We start from the raw sequence: 21,402 nt of genomic DNA on the forward strand, positions 1-21,402 counted from the left end.
GAAGGGTCCCTAGCCCCAGTTTGAGAACCCCTGCCTTAGAGGATTCTGATGTAAGCTCAAAGACTATTCAAGAGTGCTAAGGAGACTGGGGCAGGGAGATGCGTACAGCTGTTGTTTTTATCTGAATCAATATACTTCCTGTGCTAGCTAATGTAAAGAGTGACTGGTTTGGAAGAACCCTATGTGTCTATTATGTGGGCCACTATCAAGTGTCCCTGAAGAGGTGAACTGTAAACCCCTAGTGCCCACAAGATTAGAGCTCTGGGAAAGGGTGTGATAAGCTATTAGGGAATTTGGGGGTTAGTGCTGGTCCTGGGGACCTAGGACAGCTGGGACCTGCGATACCATTTCCACAAAGGAGTAACAGGCAGAAAGCCTATGCCTAGAAAGTGTGTTAGAGGGGCCAAGGAGGGAGACAGGGCTGTAGCCTACTCAGACCCAGGGAAGCTTAAGAGCACATGGGCCCAGTGTGGTGGGACAGAAACACAGCAACCTGGTGAGTGTTCCGGTGAGGGAGCACTAGCAGGGTTTGATTGTACATTGATTGACAGTACATTGATTAGCCTTATTGGAACTGAATTGTTTTTGAATTATTTGTCTGGAGTCTGTCCTTGGAATCCAAAGACTGTTAGAGCAAGTAGTACTGCAGAAAGCAGAACAAGCACTAGCCACGGAGCTGCCATTGTGCAAACAGGAAGTACCCATTTCTTAGTGACAAAGAGAATGAGAAACTGCTGTGGATTTTCTCCAAATTGCTTTATTGATTATCTACATTATTTTTGAATTTCAATGGAAGGACAAGCCTCCCAGCTTGACTGACTAACTGTATTTAAATAGTGGTTTGCAGTTTTGTTTGTGATGTGTCCTGAATTGAAACAGACAAGTGTGTTCTGCGTTTTAAAGGCGTTTCCTACTTTTTATATTTTTGCCTTTGCCTTCATGTGCATGTCAACAAGCTTCAGATTACAATGAAAACCTGTGAGGTCCTTCAAGAGAGAAGCCAACTGTCTTATTCATGAAGCAGAGAGCCTGTAGATGTACTGCTAGAGAGTCTACTTCAAGAAGTAGAGAATGTTAGTTTTCTTGAATCCCCTCCCCACCTAGTGATAACACATCCCCAACATCACACAACAAATTTATATAACTTGCTGACGGTGATATTAAAATAGGGGTGATCGTCTGGGTTGCTAAGTTATCATAATACGGAGGTTGCACCTTTTGTATTCTGACATATAGCTAAGAAAGTAGTGGGGTTTGACCCAGCAAACTGGGAGGGCTGGGACTCGGAAGTTACAGAACACTCTTATTTGAATTGGGAAGGAACGGAGAACCAGTGCCATAACACAAACTGAGATAACATTACATATGGTTCAGTCTTGTTAAGTCAGGCATTGTGTTAGGAATGGTTTAAAGAGAAACCCAAAGTTCAGGCTTTGCAGAAGGACAAAGAGAAACTAATTTTGCAGAACCTGAACATTGGGCTTCTCTTTAAACCACTCCTGACGCTACGTGAAAGACTGAGGTTTGGATCAGATAAGGGAGTTATTTGAGTCAGCTGAGCAAATTGGCAAATGTGACCCTCGTAAGAATCGGGCACAAATCCAAGAGCTTATTGCCCTGGTTAGGAATCCTAAGGCCTTTTGGAAATATTGCAAAAGCTGATAGAGTTCACCTTGAATTTGGTTTGATACCCTTCCCCCCAAAGTGAGTGGAGAATGAGATAGTGTCAGGAATTACTCATTATTATATAGAAGTGATAAGAGCAGTAGGGCTTCTCCGTACAGAAATTAACGTTAGAGATGGCATGCCCAAGACACTGTGATGAGAGGTGTTGTATCTGTGTTACTGCTGGAGGAGATAACAACCCAGATGATCATCCCTATCTTAATAAGTTATATTCGAAGAAGCTACCAGATTTTGTGCGACAGAGGATAAAGATGATAGCTGACCCCTTCAAGGAAAATTGTCACCTTCACTCAGAAAGCACAACTGACCAAAGGGTCTTCAGTGGAAGGCGGGGGGAAGGCATCTAGTGGCTTGCTAGATAGCATCTGTGCTCTTGAATCTGGAAGTGCTGAACTAGTGTTAGGGGGTAGAGAATTATCTTCCCTAGGAAGGTGAAGTGTAAAGGTCAGGTATTAGGAACCCAACACACAAGAAGGCTGTTGAAAGATAAGAATTCAGGCTGTAAGACTTGGGATAAGAGTTAAATAAAAACAACTTAAGAATGATGGGTTTGAGAATAAGCAGCTTGTCAGAGCATTGGACAATAAACTGGACAAAACTGGGAGAGGTTGCAAGTGCTTTGGAGGATAGGATTAAAATTCAAAATCTGGACCAACTGGAGAAATGGTCTGAAGTAAATAGGATGAAATTCAAAAAGAACAAATGTAAAGTACTCTACATAGGAAGCAACAATCAGTTGCACAGATACAAAATGAGAAATGACTGCCTAGGAAGGAAAACAGTGGAAAGAGATCTAGGGGTCATAGTGGATCACAAGCTAAATATGAGTGAACAGTGTAACACGGTTGCAAAAAAAAAAAGAAATATATATATATATATATATATAGATAGATAGATAGTTCTGGGATGTATTCGCAGGAGTGTTGTAAGCAAGACACGAGAAGTAATTCTTCTGCTCTACTCCACTGATTAGGCCTCAACTGGAGTATTATGTCCAGTTAGGGGTGCCACATTTCAGGAAAGATGTGGACAAATTGGAGAAAGTGCAGAGGAGAGCAACAAAAATCATTAAAGGTCTAGAAACTATGACCTATGAGGAAAGATGGAAAAAAATTGTTTTTTTTAATCTGGAGAAGAGATGACTAAGGGGGGGACATGGTAACAGTTTTCAAATACATGAAAGGTTATTACAAAGAGGAGGGAGAAAATTGTTCTCATTAATCTCTCAGGCTAGGACAAGAAGCAATGGGCTTAAATTGCAGAAAGGGCGATTTAGGTTGGACATTAGGAAAAACTTCCTAACTGTCAGGGTGGTTAAACACTGGAATAAATTGCCTGGGGAGGTCGTGGAATCTCCTTCATTGGAGGTATTTAGGAGCATGTTAGACAATCACTTGTCAGGATGGTCTAGATCAGGGATCTCAGACTCAAATCATCACGAGGGCCACATGAGGACTAGTATGTGGGCCTGAGGGCTGCATCCCTGACCTTTTAATACAAAGATCCAAAAGCCCTCCCCTCTGCCCCCGGCCCCGCCTCCACTCCATCCCTTCCATGAGGCCCTGCCCCAGCCCCACCCCTTCCCTACCCCTATTCCAACCCCTTCCCCACATCCACACCCCAGACCCGCCTCTTCTCTGCCTCCTTCCCTGAGCGTGGGAAGCACTGGGAGGTAGGCAGAGGAATGGGGATGCAGCATGCATGGGGGGGGGGTCAGAGGTGGGGGGGGTGAGGGGGAGCTCTGGTGGGCCGCAGGAAATAACTGCAGCCCACGGGCCACGTGTTTGAGACCCCTGGTCTAGATAATATTTAGGCCTGTCTTGAGAGCGGGGGACTGGGCTAGATGATCTCTCAAGGTCCCTTCCACTCCTACGATTCTATGTCCTTTATGACTCACCAGGCTACAAGCAGTGTGACAGCTGGGGGAGGGGCAGGAAAGTTCTGGGTCTGGGTTGTCTGCTCTGGCGCTGTGCACCTCAGAGCTGATTAGAGCAGAGCCTGATATGGATTAGGAATTTGCTACTTAGTTTTTTTCATAAAGGTTTCTAAGAGCAATACATTTCAGTAATTTATTATTTTGGAATTACATGAAATTGAGAGAACTGTAATCCAGAGAATTAGTGTAATTTGTTTTCCTGTTCAGTGAAGATAAACAAGTGTTTAGGTCCAAGAGTAGACGAAGGACAGAACAATATTTTAATCATCTTGCAACAGTCGGTGAAACAAAATCCTTAAACGTACAAAGAGTATGAGAAAAACAGTAGGAGTGATTTTTTAAAAAAGGAATTATTATAATCTATTTACTTGAACAAAACTTTCATTATCTAATTATTTCTTTAAATCCAGCTCTTCACCCAGGATTAATATAAAAGCATTACCCACATATGCTCTCCCCCCCAAGATTTTTGGAATTACTGTTTCATTTGTAAGTAGGGTGACCAGATAGCAACTTTGAAAAAATGGGACAGGGGGTTGCGGGGTTATAGGCGCCTATATAAGAAAAAGTCCCCAAATATGGGTCTGTCCTATAAAAACAAGACACCTGGTCACCCTATTTATAAGCCACAATTCTCCTCATTTTCACCTGCTGAAGTGCCTCAAAGCACTGTAAAATAACTTATCAATTATTTATAAATGAAAAACACTATAAAAACACCTTCAATATTGCAAACAAACAAGATAAAGAGGGATCCCACCTAGAAAACAGGGAGAAGGGACAAACTTCTGAATAACAGGGGTACCAGTGGTTATTATAAAGAATATCTTTGAAAAATGTGTGTTGTTTAAGAGAAGGGAGGGAGAAGATTAGATGGATTTCAAGGTGGAGTTCCACATACTAGGGATCATCATGACAAAGGTATAAGAGATTGCCAACCTAGGCCATAGTGGTGGAAAGTTAGGTACACAAATATCCACCAGGGCCAAGTTCAAAAGTGCAACTCTAAAATATAGAATCATAGAAGATTAGGGACCTAGATGAGCAAGGACCTTCACAGTTAAGGGGTTAAAAAAAAATCTGGGACAATTTAGTCCGGAAGGAAGAGAAGCCAGCCAGGAAAGGATTCATTAATCTAAAATAAATAAAACCCGGAAGTTTGGAAATTTAAAACGCACAGTTTTTAAATGTGCGCTTGGGAAAAGAGTCTATCGGGGTAGAACATGAGGGTGAAAGCATCCCACACTAAACCATATAAACTAATTTTATATTTTAAAATGTATATATTTTTTAAGTATAGCTTTGAAGTAAACTACATCCTCTCCAGTCAAACCAAAGAAAATCCTTTGGCTGATGAACTGGGACCAATTAGGGGTTCAAGATGCTAGGTCACATCATTGTCAGGACACTGATTTATTTCAGGTGGATCTATTATTTTTGAGTAAAGGTAAAGTATATTTTGAAGACTTTCTCCCAAGGGGCCAGAGAGAAAATGTGAGAGTGCAAGATGTTATGTCTCTAGCCCTCCTAGATCCAGGAGCAAAGTATGTGTATATGGGCTTGCCTACACTACCGCATATGTCAATGTAAATTACATCGCTCAGAGATGTGAAAAAATTAATCCCGAGAGATGTAATTTACATAGACTTATACCATGCTCTCCCCCCGACTTAGCTTTCACCTCTTGCTGAGGTCAATTAATTACATCAATGGGAGAGCCATGGCAGGGGTAGATTTTTAAGGGGCCCCCAAATCCACCACTGTCCCCACTCCGCACCCTCCCCGGCAGCATGAGGTTTAGGGAGGCTTAGTCTCCCCTAGCCTCAGTGGTATTTAGCGACTGTGGATCAGCTTCAATAGGAGAGACTGAGAGAGCCCTACATCAGAGTATACCATGGCTCAGTGGTTAGAGTGCTCTCCTGAGAGGAAGGCAATCCCTGTTCAAGTGGATTTGGGACTCTGAAGATGAATCTAGGTAACAACAAACAATACACCTGGAATACAATCCCACCTTTTAGGTATACCAGTGCTCCTACTGAGCTCAGCATGTTTCTTCCTAAGTCTATGACTGATCATAAAAGGAGAACTCTCAATACCAGAGCTGCCTGGGGGTCAGGCATTAGTGCAGCAGGTGGTCACCCCTTTTCAGTTATAATCCTGCGCTTCAGCTTCCCCAAGGGCTTCAGGGCTGTCACATTAGTATGGGGACTTTGGGATCTAGAACAGTCTTCCCCAGCTGGACCCTCTGGCAAGATACATGGTTCTGATGATGTCCTATCTTTTGGGAGTGGGTAGGCGAGTCTAGGCCCACCCTGTCACCAGACTCTGACGGTGGGCAGCTGTGCTCTGTACCATGGGCAGCTATGTTCTGTGCCCTAGGGTGCTACACAGCTGCCCCCCAGAACACTTCCTACCCAAGTTTCCCTTCTCCCCACAAAGTAAATTACAGAATCACTATTAAAGTCTCTGACCTTCCCAATCAGTTAACAATCTCTCCTTTGTAGGGTCTGCTTTTCCAGGTCTCAGGCCACAACAACTCCTGAGCAGTACTTACCCAGAGCAAAGGTCTGCTCTCTTTCATTGCTTCCCCTTTTAAACCCACCTCCGCTTATGCAAACTTTGCAGGTGTGACTGGGTGGGATCATCTGGGCCCAGAGCTGCTCCTTAACCCATTGTTCTCTAGCATGGGGTTTGTGCACCCCGCCACACTGATGCAAATGCAAGAGGGAACCCAATATAAGTAGATGATGTGCTAATTAAGACTCTCTCCTGTGAAGAAACTGAGAAGTTAAGATGTGTTATATCAGTTGGATCAGACTGGAGCTTAGGTTTCATTGACAAAAGGGCAATGGAGCAGAAAGGGGGTACAATATTTGGGAGTGCAGTTGAGTCCCGTGGGGATTTGCCCGCCAGTTAACAGAGTGCAGGCAATTCAGGAGATGTCTTCAACCACCCAGAAAGAGCTTAGAAATTTTCTAGTTTGTAACTCCTCATGGCAGTTCATTAGTAAGGGTATGTCTACACTACGAAATTAAGTCGAATTTATAGAAGTCGGTTTTTTAGAAATCGGTTTTATATATTCGAGTGTGTGTGTCCCCACAGAAAATGCTCTAAAGTGCATTAAGTGCATTAACTCGGCGGAGCGCTTCCACAGTACCGAGGCAAGCGTCGACTTCCGGAGCGTTGCACTGTGGGTAGCTATCCCACAGTTCCCGCAGTCTCCGCTGCCCATTGGAATTCTGGGTTGAGATCCCAATGCCTGATGGGGCTAAAACATTGTCGCGGGTGGTTCTGGGTACATATCGTCAGCCCCCCGTTCCCTCCCTCCCCCCCCCGTGAAAGCAAGGGCAGACAATCATTTCGCGCCTTTTTTCCTGAGTTACCTGTGCAGACGCCATACCACTGCAAGCATGGAGCCCGCTCAGCTCACTTTGGCAATTAGGAGCACATTAACCACCACACGCATTATTCAGCAGTATATGCAGCACCAGAACATGGCAACGCGATACCGGGCGAGGAGGCGACGTCAGCGCGGTCCCGTGAGTGATCAGGACATGGACACAGATTTTTCTGAAAGCATGGGCCCTGACAATGCATGCATCATGGTGCTAATGGGGCAGGTTCATGCTGTGGAACGCCGATTCTGGGCTCGGGAAACAAGCACAGACTGGTGGGACCGCATAGTGTTGCAGGTCTGGGACGATTCCCAGTGGCTGCGAAACTTTCGCATGCGTAGGGGCACTTTCATGGAACTTTGTGACTTGCTTTCCCCTGCCCTGAAGCGCATGAATACCAAGATGAGAGCAGCCCTCACAGTTGAGAAGCGAGTGGCGATAGCCCTGTGGAAGCTTGCAACGCCAGACAGCTACCGGTCAGTTGGGAATCAATTTGGAGTGGGCAAATCTACTGTGGGGGCTGCTGTGATGCAAGTAGCCCACGCAATCAAAGATCTGCTGATATCAAGGGTAGTGACCCTGGGAAATGTGCAGGTCATAGTGGATGGCTTTGCTGCAATGGGATTCCCTAACTGTGGTGGGGCTATAGACGGAACCCATATCCCTATCTTGGCACCGGAGCACCAAGCCGCCGAGTACATAAACCGCAAGGGGTACTTTTCGATAGTGCTGCAAGCTCTGGTGGATCACAAGGGACGTTTCACCAACATCAACGTGGGATGGCCGGGAAAGGTGCATGATGCTCGCATCTTCAGGAACTCTGGTCTGTTTCAAAAGCTGCAGGAAGGGACTTTATTCCCAGACCAGAAAATAACTGTTGGGGATGTTGAAATGCCTATATGTATCCTTGGGGACCCAGCCTACCCCTTAATGCCATGGCTCATGAAGCCGTACACAGGCAGCCTGGACAGTGGTCAGGAGCTGTTCAACTACAGGCTGAGCAAGTGCAGAATGGTGGTAGAATGTGCATTTGGACGTTTAAAGGCGCGCTGGCGCAGTTTACTGACTCGCTTAGACCTCAGCGAAACCAATATTCCCACTGTTATTACTGCTTGCTGTGTGCTCCACAATATCTGTGAGAGTAAGGGGGAGACGTTTATGGCGGGGTGGGAGGTTGAGGCAAATCGCCTAGCTGCTGGTTACGCGCAGCCAGACACCAGGGCGGTTAGAAGAGCACAGGAGGGCGCGGTACGCATCAGAGAAGCTTTGAAAACCAGTTTCATGACTGGCCAGGCTACGGTGTGAAAGTTCTGTTTGTTTCTCCTTGATGAACCCCCCCGCCCCTTGGTTCACTCTACTTCCCTGTAAGCTAACCACCCTCCCCTCCTCCCTTTAATCATTGCTTGCAGAGCCAATAAAGTCATTGCTGCTTCACAGTCATGCATTCGTTATTCATTCATCACACAAATAGGGGGATGACTACCAAGGTATCCCAGGAGGGGTGGTGGAGGAGGGAAGGAAAATGCCACACAGCACTTTAAGCACAGCACTTTAAAAGTTTACAACTTTAAAATTTATTGAATGACAGCCTTCTTTTTTTTGGGCAATCCTCTGTGGTGGAGTGGCTGGTTGGCCGGAGGCCCCCCCACCGCGTTCTTGGGCGTCTGGGTGTGGAGGCTATGGAACTTGGGGAGGAGGGCGGTTGGTTACAGAGGGGCTGCAGTGGCAGTCTGTGCTCCAGCTGCCTTTGCTGCAGCTCAACCATACACTGGAGCATACTGGTTTGGTCCTGCAGCAGCCTCAGCATTGAATCCTGCCTCCTCTCATCACGCTGCCGCCACCTTTGAGCTTCAGCCCTGTCTTCAGCCCGCCACTTACTCTCTTCAGCCCGCCACCTCTCCTCCCGGTCATTTTGTGCTTTCCTGCACTCTGACATTATTTGCCTCCACGCATTCGTCTGTGCTCTGTCAGTGTGGGAGGACAGCATGAGCTCGGAGAACATTTCAGCGCGAGTGCGTTTTTTTTTCTTTCTAAGCTTCACTAGCCTCTGGGAAGGAGAAGATCCTGTGATCATTGAAACACATGCAGCTGGTGGAGAAAAAAAAAGGGACAGCGGTATTTAAAAAGACACATTTTATAAAACAGTCGCTACACTCTTTCAGGGTAAACCTTGCTGTTAACATTACATACATAGCACATGTGCTTTCGTTACAAGGTCGCATTTTGCCTCCTCCCACCGCGTGAACGGATTTTGGTTGAATGCCAGCAAACATACACTGCAATGCTTTGTTCTACAGTGATTCCCGAGTACGTGTTACTGGCCTGGAGTGGTAAAGTGTCCTACCATGAAGGACGAAATAAGGCTGCCCTCCCCAGAAACCTTTTGCAAAGGCAGAACCGCAAATGCCAGGGCAAAGTAATCCTTTCACATGCTTGCTTTTAAACCATGTATAGCATTTTAAAAGGTACACTCACCAGAGGTCCCTTCTCCGCCTGCTGAGTCCAGGAGGCAGCCTTGGGTGGGTTCGGGGGGTACTGGCTCCAGGTCTAGGGTGAGAAACAGTTCCTGGCTGTCGGGAAAACCGGTTTCTCCGCTTTCTTGCTGTGAGCTATCTACAACCTCCTCATCATCATCTTCTTCGTCCCCAAAACCTACTTCCGTATTGCCTCCATCTCCATTGAAGGAGTCAAACAACACGGCTGGGGTAGTGGTGGCTGAACCCCCTAAAATGGCATGCAGCTCATCATAGAAGCGGCATGTTTGGGGCTCTGACCCAGAGCGGCTGTTCGCCTCTCTGGTTTTCTGGTAGGCTTGCCTCAGCTCCTTCAGTTTCACGCGGCACTGCTTCGGGTCCCTGTTATGGCCTCTGTCCTTCATGCCCTGGGAGATTTTCAGAAAGGTTTTGGCATTTCGAAAACTGGAACGGAGTTCTGATAGCACGGATTCCTCTCCCCAAACAGCGATCAGATCCCGTACCTCCCGTTCGGTCCATGCTGGAGCTCTTTTGCGATTCTGGGACTCCATCATGGTCACCTGTGCTGATGAGCTCTGCATGGTCACCTGCAGCTTGCCACGCTGGCCAAACAGGAAATGAGATTCAAAAGTTCGCGGTTCTTTTCCTGTCTACCTGGCCAGTGCATCTGAGTTGAGAGTGCTGTCCAGAGCGGTCAGAATGGAGCACTCTGGGATAGCTCCCGGAGGCCAATACCATCGAATTGTGTCCACAGTACCCCAAATTCGAGCCGGCAACGTCGATTTAAGCGCTAATCCACTTGTCAGGGGTGGAGTAAGGAAATCGATTTTAAGAGCCCTTTAAGTCGAAATAAAGGGCTTCATTGTGTGGACGGGTGCAGGTTTAAATCGATTTAACGCTGCTAAATTCGACCTAAAGTCCTAGTGTAGACCAGGGCTAAGTATGCAAATTATTTAACCACTTGTTAGGCCTGGCTTACACTACCAAGTTAGGTCACATAGGCCACATTAGGTTGATTTAATAATATGTATGTCTAGTCTATCAAGTCCCTTCCGCAGACCTAAGTGGCCTGTAAATTCGACTTCTGTACTCCACTTCCACGAGAGGCATAGCGCTTGATTTGACATCCAGGGGTCGACACGGGCATAGTGTAGACCAGCGGTTCTCAAACTTTGTAATGGGGTCGCCAGGGCTGGTGTTAGACTTGCTAGAGCTCTGGGCTGAAGCCCTCAAGCTTTGGCACTCCCCAGGGAGGCCGAGGCAGGGCTTGAGCTTGGGCTTGGGCTTGGGTGGGACTCAGGCTTCGGTCCCCCTTCCCAGGATTATGTAGTAATCTTTGTTGTAAGAAGGAGATCACGGTGCAATGAAGTTTGAGAAACCCTGGTTTAGACACTGCATTGTATAATTCAAATGAATTGGCCTCCAGGAGGTGTCCCACAGTGCTCTGCTGTGACCAATCTGGAGAACACTTTCAACTCCACTGCACGTCAGCCAGGTACACAGGAAACAGCCGCTCCCCTGTTAAAACTCCGGGAACTTTTGAATTTTCATTTCCTGGTTGATCAGTGTGAAGAGCTCGCTAGCACAGATGATCATGGAGACTCAAGGCCACAAACCCACTCCAGCATGGAGCACACAGGAGGTGTTGGATCTTATTGCTGTGAAAAGTCTGTGCAGGCAGAGTCTAATCTAGCAGAAGAAACGCTGACATCTATGCCAAAATTGCACAGGGAACAGGGGAGAAGAGCTACACCAGGGACACGCAGCAGTGCCATGTGGAAATAAAGGCCCTTTGGCAAGCTCCCAGAAGACAAGGGAGGTAAACAGTCATTCTGGTTCTGCCCCACAGACATGCTGCTTCTATGAGGAGCTGCATGCTATTCTCAGCGGCGACCCCACCACTACCCCAAAACCCTCCATTATCTCCCAGGAGCCCCAGGCGACCTCAAGCAACAATGAGGAGGACATTGTTCATGATGAGGAGGAGAATGTGAGGCAGGCAAGCAGAGGATCCATTCTCCCCAACAGACAAGAACTGTTTTTAACCCTGGAGCCCGTCCCTTCACAGGACCAGTTGGCAGCAGAGCGTGATGCCGGGGAAGGCACCTCTGGTGAGTCCACATTTCCAGTCAAACTGTAGGGGTTACATGCTGTTATTTTTAATGTTTAATCTGAACAAAAAAGTAGGTGTAGTGGGTATCACTCCAGCTACACAGAGGGCGCTCTCCGAAAAAGACTGTTTATGTGCATGGGGATGGCCCAGGAATCCTCCAAAGAGATCTCTAGGAAGCGTTCATGGAGGTACTCTGCAATCCTTTGCAGAAGGTTTCTGGGAAGGGCTGCCTTATTTCATCCACCATGATAGGACACTTTCCCACTCCACCCCAGTATTAACTCTGCTGGCATCATTGCAGCACACAACATTGCAGCATAAGGACCAGGTCTGTACCCAGATGCTTTCAGCATCTGTTCCCTCTGTTACTCTCAGGAGAGTGATATCGCATATGGTCACCTAGGGGAAACGGGGGAAGTTTTCAATGCTAGCCCTTAAACCACAAACAATTCAACAAATAATCCACCCCATTTGGTGAATTCTGGGTCACACAACCACGCTTTCCTAAATGTGCTGTGGCTGTGGTTGGAAGGGATCACCATGTGTTGCAACCAGCATTTAAAAGAGAGGAGGGGGCGGTGGGCAGCTTCCTGTTTGTCTCCCTTCCCATCCAACCCCATGTCGCTTTTGTGAAAAACAAGCTGTTTGGGAGCTTTACACTGGTGCCTGTCCTCAAGCACCATCCAGGGTGCTATAGGAAAGGGGGCTTTTCTCAAGTTCCAGCCAGTGATCCCAAGGATGTCTTCACAAAAGCTGCAGCACAAGACCTCTCGCCCATGCCTCGTGGCCTCACTCACCATGGCTGGAGCAGCAAACCTACTCTTGCAATAGCCAGTGGTTTTGATTACATTGTAGCATGCAGGGAAGTGCATTGAGGGGTGTTTTTTTTATAAAAAGAATTAACCTGGCACCAGAAACAATGTATGCACTGTCAATGCTACCCATGTGCTTTGCATTCCTTGTAGCTGAAACCTTGTCCGTCGGCATATCCTTCGCACCGGGACAGAGACTTTCCCAGATTAGAAGGCGGAAAAAAGAAGACTCAGGAGGACATGTTCAATGAGTTAACGCACGCCTCCGAGAGTGACAAGATGGAGATCAGAGCATGGAGGATCACACTGTCCAAGAACCTGGACATGGACAGGGAGGACAGGAGAGTATGCAGGGAACATGAGCATGCCATGCAGGAAGAGATGCTGCGGATTATGAAGGAGCAATCAGACCTGTTGAGGCATCTGGTTGAGGTGGGCATGGGGGAGAAGAGCTACACCAGACACATGCATGCTGGATGCTAGAGTCCCTCTGCAGCCTATGCTGAACCTGCTGCCATCAAGTTCCACATCCTCCTCCCCCAAATGTCCTATGGGGGGGTGGGGGAGGGGCAGGGAGGGAAGTTCGGTATCCCTTGCACTCAACACCAGGGGAGGGTACAAGGACCGGAAGGCGCCCACTCCCTGTCCTGCCATTCAGAAAATCAACATTGCTGTGAGGGAAATTACCTAAAAGTTTCAGAGCAGCAGCCATGTTAATCTGTATTTGCAAAAAGAAAAGGAGTACTTGTGGCACCTTAGAGACAAACAAATTTATTTGAGCTTAAGCTTTTTTCGTGAGCTACAGCTCAAAGTGAGCTGTAGCTCACGAAAGCTCATGCTCAAATAAATTTTTTCGTCTCTAAGGTGCCACAAGTACTCCTTTTCTTTTTGCTAAAATGTTATGTAAGCGTTTGAAACCTTGGATCAGAGCCTGGAAAAGGTGTTGATCCACATTTAATCAAACCAGTTAGAAATAGAAACTTATATAAGACTTTATAAATAAGTAATCTTATTTCTTTGGTTAAAAATAACCTTTGTAGAATACAGTCCATGGCTTTAATGAAAGTGTCAGTTGTCCCTCATTATGAAATGCAGCATTTCTTTTAGAACCAAATTTCTCTTCATCTCACACAAACCTAGTGTTATCTTACTGTTTATTCCTGTAAATTGTTTTCATTAGACATTTTGCGTCTACAAAATGAGGTTCTACAAAACTCTATAGGACCAATATGCAAACACAGGTGCAATGAGTAAACCTGCAAAATTTTCATTTGTGCATGTAAACAGGGCTTTGTGCATAAAAGCCTAGATGAGTACAAGTGCAAATAGACACTCATTCATAAAGTTATGTTTAGTGCCTACAAACACTGTTTTTTGCTGGCACAACTGATCTGTATTCATTTTTGTGGCCATACCCATTGCACAGTTTTTTTAACCCATTGCACGGTCTTTTGTTGTTCTGCGTATGTTAAAGAAAATAATCCTGTAACAGAGTGGCCGGCCCTTTAAGGGGATATCGGTCTGAGCCCCACCTGTGATTAGGGTTCCCACCTGGCTGGTTTTTGTATTGCCTTATTAGGTAAAAGTTTTAATATGCTGGGTTGTTTTTTCACTTGGGACATGTTAGAGTGCTCTATAATTCTTACGTCTGTACTCCGGACTGCAGTGCCGTGTTAGGATACGGTAAGAAAAATGACACAATAACACAAAAATACACATATTTGTGTTTGTTTGTGTAAAATGGTTCTCTAAAATTTTTTTAGTAATAATTAGCTGTAGGTGGCATTACAACCCTTTTTGTTACTGTGAGGAGAGGTAGCCAGTGGCCAATTTTCCTGGGTCTTGGAAGTAGCAACCCTATCTGTGACCCAGTTAACTTACCTCACAAGATAGGGAAAATGGATTGTGTAACCCAATCAGGCCTTGGGGATAAATAAGAGATAGGCCTAGGTAGTGGGAAAGGGAAGGAAAGACTGCAGAAAAGCCAGCTAGCTAGTCTGCCCTGGGAGTTGCTTCCCACTTGAGAGCTGGGAGCACCCCAAAGGAGCCCAGGAGGGGCTGAAAAGAGCCCAGAAAGAGCTGAAAGCTGACAAGCTCTGGGAAAGAGGGACGGTGGAGCCAAAGGGTCCGTAGTTGATAAAAGACTGGAAAAAAAAAAGATCCCACAAAAGGGACTTACTGTAAGGATTCTGATTTTAGAGTCTGTTATTGCAAAGATCCTGAGAGGGAACTGAGGGAAGGGTACTTGAAAGGCCATCCCACACCACAAGGGGGTACTCTGGAGTCACTCTGATATTTCAAATGTTACAAATCCCAAGTCATTTCAAAATATATTCTTCCATTTTTGCCGAGTTCCTTGTTTAAACTTTGTAATGTGTGATGAAATCCATATAGCAGATTGAGAGCAATGGATGAGGCAAATTGTGTCAGTAGGTGAACAAACTAAGGCTTTCAGCACAGGTAGGGGTAGAAGATTAAGATTAATTGTGCCAATGTTCCAGAGATGGTAATAGGGAAATGTGCGAGCACAGATTAAGTATCAAGAAGGATTGAAGATTTTTAGCCTTGAGAGAAAAGCTAAAGTCTGAGTTAAGACTAAAAATGGAGGTGGAGTCTGGGCATCTGAGAGAACTTTTTACCAAGAAGGAGGACGTGAGCATTTAAGTACAAATGAAAACAGGACTCACTGCATATTATAATCTGTTTTTTTGCTTGGCTGAGCAGTAAATGGTGGTTCCTTTTTAGGCTTTAATTTGCAGAGTTCCAAAAGTATAGTGTTATTTTTAATCAGCTTCTTTAATTTAGTAGGAGTCTTGTGACAATGGAAGGAAACAGAAAAAGATGGTTCCTGCTGATAAAATTAATTTCTTTGACCCATCAAGCATTTTAATGTCAAGGTAGCTGCTCATAGCTAGAGCTGCGAGACCTTGAAAGCTATCTCTGGCGAGGAAATATTATTTTGTTCACAAACTCTGAGATCTAGGGAGAGCTTAAAATATTGGCTGTTAGTTTAAAATATGCCTGTTCCTATCTTAAGAGGCTGATACATCACTGAGGTGTGAAAGAATGAGTTGATACATTCTAAAGTGAAAATCTTATGTACTTTGAGCTAGATTTATTCCTGGGATACTGCCACTGATTTCAAAGTGACACCAGGGAAGAATTTGATCCACTGAGCCAAATCCTGACTCCATAATTGGCCTGCCTCCTGTGTCAATCAGGCTGAGTTGGAGTGTTAGCCCCTGTCCATTGGCCCTGGGAACTGTCCGTTTCAGGGACTAGATTTCTCATTGGCCCTTCTCTTTTCTTTCAGTACTGGGAGAGTGCCAACCAAAAATCCCTACTAAGTTTCAGTAAGGGGATAAAAATCCCCTTACAATAAGCTAAGACTCTATAGGCTTCATGGCATGTTACTTATTTACAGTGCATCATTTACAGATTTCAAAATTGTTTTTAAAAATTACATGTATTAGTGCAGCATGAATGTATTTCTGGCCATGCATATATCTGAGATTTTGAAGATCTCATTAACCACTGCCTTCCTTTGGCCTGAATCTGCTGCTGAATACGCATGTAAGTATGAAACCTGTTTAACAGACAGGATGTTTGAGGGGTGCGCCTTTTAAAACACATTTAGTTTGAGTTAACCAATTCTTTTTAATCACACAGTGTCCTTTGTGTCAGTGACAGCAGACAAGACACTAAAGAGTGATAAAAGAGACAACTAATACTATTGAAACCTCTGATGAGGGAAATACGAATGATCCTGAGATCCACAACATTGTGCCAACATGTGCCTGTGTTCTTCTCAACTATTATGCAAATGGTTAGAGAAGAAGGGAAAATTTTCAGTTGAAACAGATAATACCCAAAAAGAAAAGGAGTACTTGTGGCACCTTAGAGACTAACCAATTTATTTGAGCATGAGCTTTCGTGAGCTACAGCTCACTTCATGATGTGATGAAGTGAGCTGTAGCTCACAAAAGCTCATGCTCAAATAAATTGGTTAGTCTCTAAGGTGCCACAAGTACTCCTTTTCTTTTTGCGAATACAGACTAACACGGCTGTTCCTCTGAAACCAGATAATACCCAGTAAGCCAATGCTTTGTTAGACAAAAACAGACAGTCTCTTTGGTAACAAAGTTGGAAACAAGAATGGAAATACTGCTATGTTAAACTATGAAGAACATGTTCTTAAAATAATGCTGCTTTACCACTGCATAACTCTTTTTTTCCCCTAAATTTATTTTGTCACTTAAAACCATTACAAGCCAGATCAATGCAAACACTCAGGTTGTTTAGCATATCAGTGAGGAGAAATCTCACTGGAATTTTTGTATATTGAATTCTTATGCCCTTGGAGTTAAGTGTAGAGGATCATCTTGCATCTGTGGACGTCTCTATGATTTCTGGAAATCGTTATTTTCTTTTGTGTCTAACACAATAGGGTCCTGTTTCATGGTTAGGGCTCCTAGTGATACTGTAATACAAATAATAATAATAAAAAGGCTGATGAGCAAAATCATCCCTATCTCTCTGCTATTAGGGTTCAAGGCAGAGAGTGAATCAGCATGATAAGGAAAAAGAAAGAGCTTTCTACTGAAAAGCTAAAACTGTTCCCCTTTCCCTACAATACTAGACCAGTAATCAAGGCCAAGTGACAAGATCTGATATTTCAAATGATCCTCTGTGAAGGCTGGAACTAAAATATTTCTATTACACCCAAACTACCTGATAATTCATAAGACTAAGACTGGTCTACACTGGGGGGAGGGATCAACCTAAGATACGCAACTTCAGCCTACAAGAATAGCGTAGCTGAAGTCGATGTATCTTAGGTTGACTTACCTTGTGTCCTCATGGCGCAGGGTCAACTGCTGCCACTCCCCCATCAACTCTGCTTCTGCCTCTTGCTGCGGTGGAGTACAGGAGAGCAGAGCAATTGGGGATCGATTTATCGTGTCTACACTAGATGTGATAAGTCAATCCCCAATAGATCGATCACTACCTGCCGAGACGTAAGTGACGCCTATTCCAAGACTTGTCCTTTCCAGGGAAACCGCAAAGTAAAAATCAAAAGGACACTGCAGGCTAGTTTTGCATCAGTAGAACCGTTCACATGGAGAGGCTATACAAAACTGGTCTGTTGGGGTAGTTATTCTGAAAACTTCTTGTACTTTACTCCTGGGGGAATTCTGCACTACTGCACATGTGCAGAATTTATGTCCCTGACAAATTTCTTTGCTTCCTTCCAGAAAAATTACTTTCTGACGGGGAAGCAAAGAGAAGCCAAAAAAGCGGTCATGCAACCCTCCCCAGCAGTATGTTTCGGGTGCCCAAGGCAGCCACCAGAGAGGTAAATCACTGTGGGGCAACGGGTGGGATTGGGGAAGACCTGGCTGGTGGCTCCTACCCTATGCCAAGCTCAGCTGCTACTCCTGGCTGGGCAGGGAAGGATGGGACTTCCTCTGCCCCTGCACAGCATCTGGGGCTGAGTCATACCCACCCCCCAGCTGCAGCTATGCAAACTCCCCCCTCCCGCTGCTTCCTGCACCCATTGCTCCTCAGCTGCAGGGGAAGGGATCCCTTGTACAGGGAGCTGCCCCCCCATCCACCCAAGCCCTGTGCATCCAGACCCCCTCATACCCAGACCCTCCCACCGAGCCTCACCCCCGATGAGCCCCACTGCCCCAGCATCTGTAAGAAGCCCCTGTGCATCCAAATCCCCCTGCACTTGGCTCCCCCACTGAGCCGCCCGCACCCAGATTGCCCCACACAGAACCCTATCAACCCATACCTGCATCCCCCCACACTTGGATCTTGTCTTGCTAAGCCTGCCTGCCCACACCTGACATGGAGAGGCAGGGCCTTGGGTGTTTCTGTGGCAGGCCTTGTCCTTGTGCTGCATCAGGGTTGGGTGCAGCCTCACTGCTAAGTCCATGTCCTGCGGGGGGAGCTGCACAGTGATCTCCCACCTCTGTGCGGCCAGTGTCCTGTGCTCCCCAGTGCCATGCTGGAGCATCCACATTTATTTGACAAAATTTGTAGAATTTTAAAATATTGTGCACAGAATTTTTAATTTTTTGGCACAAAATGCCCTGAGGAGTAGTACTTTTACATATTACATGTGGGGAAAAAAATACCATATGGTAAAGTAATTTGTGTGTCTTATTGTTTCTTGAAATAATTGCCATAGGAGCTTATAGCTTTTATTATCTGATACATTTTCTGTATAAGGTATACATATTTTTATTTCTATAGTTTCCCATTTAGTTTGGTAGGCCTTATTTTGTAAAATGTTTCCATTCTCTTTAGGCTGGGTTTTATTTTGTGTATATAGATGGCTATCCAGCATCCTTTTGCCATTTTGTATAGGTTGATAGTCTTCATACACAGCTCTCCAACTATGATGCTTGTTTTAGAAACCAATCAAATGCTAAATGTTTTCAGCTACATGTGTAGTATGTTCAGATCTCATCTGTCTAAACTGTCTGGATAGCTCTTACAGCTCTGCTCGCTCTGTCAACACTGGTATTTGTCTTAGTGGAATGTAAACCCTGCAACCTGGTATTTACCTGGTCATGTTTATATTTCTCTGAATCACCTCTTGAGATGTCAAGCTTCCTAAATCCTGTTTAATAGGATTCTTTTGCACATTCATATCACAGAGGACAATTAACCCACAGATGTCACTTCGGCATGCCAGATGGGCTTACATACTGTGTCCTCACTCTAGGGTTCAATAGTTCCAACTGGTCTGTATTATAGTTATCACTCCCTCATACTACTTTTTTTTTTATTTGTAGGTTATTGTAATCTAGGGTGAAATCCTGGTCACACTGAAATCAATGGCAAAAAACTCACATTGATTTCATTTGGGCCATGATTGTACCCATAGGGTTTATTAAACTCAGCAATAATAACAAATAAAAACAGCGGAATGCATGTAGCCAACGGACTCCCTCTTGAACACCCCCTCCCCCCCCCATCTTGTTTAGTGGTCTGCAAAGTCTTGTTTGCGGCAGTCCTGTCACTCAACACTCCTTAAAAGTGTAAGATGTTACCACTTTAACACTTTCCTGATACAGGTCAGGGGAAGGCTGCTGGGGACCAAACTTCTGTCTCACTGACAGAACAAAAGCATGTGTTGTTTGTTTGACTCCACTTCTTAATAGTTTTGTTAATCACATATTATACACACACACACACACACACACACAAAGTGTAATAATTTTGTTTAATGTATTTCCTCCAGAAGCAGACAGAATACTTCATAGCAGATTACAGTTTATATATAAAGTTGTTTATAATATCTATATAATGGGTCAAACTCTGCTGTCAGTATATGGGTGTAATGTTGCTGATTGCAGAGGTGATACATGTGTATCACACAGTAGAATCTGATGCAATATCTGCTAAGTGTTAAGACAGTCAGGAAGAGGGGAACAATAACTACATTTCAGAGACCAGGATACATGAAGAAACAGACTCAATTAGTCAAATGAGTTTGTTTTATTAGAGAGAGAAGAGATGGACCATGAGAAAGGGAATTGAAGTGTCAAGGTGTCAATTAGCCAGAGGGGGGCTATACCAAATGGTGGTAGGCAGCTTTGGAAGATCTACCATGCTTTATGGGGAGGTGTCAACAAGGGACAAATATTAGGGTATTTGATGGTGGCAGGGAATGAGCCCAAGGACAGAAAATATAAGGTTCATCAATTTTAAAATGGTAGCTGCAACTGTCAACAAACACAGAATAATTGTAAACATTGTATCCCACATTATTCATTAATTTGTTAATTAGTACCTCATTAATTTAATGACAGGTTTCAGAGTAACAGCCGTGTTAGTCTGTATTCGCAAAAAGAAAAGGAGTACTTGTGGCACCTTAGAGACTAACCAATTTATTTGAGCATGAGCTTTCGTGAGCTACAGCTCACTTCATCGGATGCATACCGTGGAAACTGCAGCAGACTTTATATACACACAGAGAATATGAAACAATACCTCCTCCCACCTCACTGTCCTGCTGGTAATAGCTTATCTAAAGTGATCATCAGGTTGGGCCATTTCCAGCACAAATCCAGGTTTTCTCACCCTCCACCCCCCCACACAAATTCACTCTGGGGGGGGTGGAGGGTGAGAAAACCTGGATTTGTGCTGGAAATGGCCCAACCTGATGATCACTTTAGATAAGCTATTACCAGCAGGACAGTGGGGTGGGAGGAGGTATTGTTTCATATTCTCTGTGTGTATATAAAGTCTGCTGCAGTTTCCACGGTATGCATCCGATGAAGTGAGCTGTAGCTCACGAAAGCTCATGCTCAAATAAATTGGTTAGTCTCTAAGGTGCCACAAGTACTCCTTTTTTTTTTTTCATTAATTTAATGGTATAATCCATTTTTATTAACTAGTGTGTTATGCATCCATTTTCAACTGCTGATGAAGTAGGAGAAATTACCTGTCATAGCATCGAAATGTAATCAGAGTAAAGCTAAGGTTTCAGGTTGTAAATGTTCTTTGTTACAGCAGCCACAAAATGAATTTATCACTTCAAGTGCCTTTTGATCTTGCCTCTGTGAATAAATGGAAATTCTTGAAAAATGGTTAATTTAATAAAATGTAGCAACCACACTCCTCAAAAATAAGCCCCTAATCCTGCAAAACTGTTCCATGGAGGTAGACCCCTCTGTTCATATTGAATCACATTGACTTCAGTAAAGGGTCTGCCGGTACAGAAGAGGTTTCATGATCAGGGCCTAAATGAAATGAACAGCTGGATTTTGGACAACCTGAGTTATAGAGAGTTAACATTAGAGAGACCATAACAGAAGTAATTGCAGGAAGGAAGAAAGGAGAAGACCTTTATACAAATGTTTCAAATGAGTAGTCAATCTCCAGGGCAAAAGTTAGCCCTTGTAGAAGTGACACAAATTGTTTTCCCATATAAATTCATTTGATAGGTGTTTTTTTTCCAGCAGGGCTG

At 44.7% G+C, this 21,402-nt stretch overlaps 1 protein-coding gene across 1 annotated transcript; it reads right to left on the reverse strand.

The window, feature by feature from the left end:
• Positions 1-8,567: 8,567 nt before the first annotated feature.
• Positions 8,568-10,415, reverse strand: LOC142070144 (uncharacterized). The gene is made up of 2 exons (XM_075123425.1): positions 9,493-10,415; positions 8,568-9,105 (listed from the first exon to the last, which is right to left on the reverse strand). The coding sequence occupies exons 1-2, from the start codon at positions 10,070-10,072 to the stop codon at positions 8,585-8,587; spliced, it is 1,101 nt and encodes a 366-aa protein (XP_074979526.1). The 5' UTR covers positions 10,073-10,415; the 3' UTR covers positions 8,568-8,584.
• Between the last annotated feature and the right edge of the window lie 10,987 nt (positions 10,416-21,402).

Source organism: Caretta caretta, chromosome 1 (genome assembly GCF_965140235.1).
Source record: "Caretta caretta isolate rCarCar2 chromosome 1, rCarCar1.hap1, whole genome shotgun sequence".
NCBI lineage: Eukaryota > Metazoa > Chordata > Testudines > Cheloniidae > Caretta > Caretta caretta.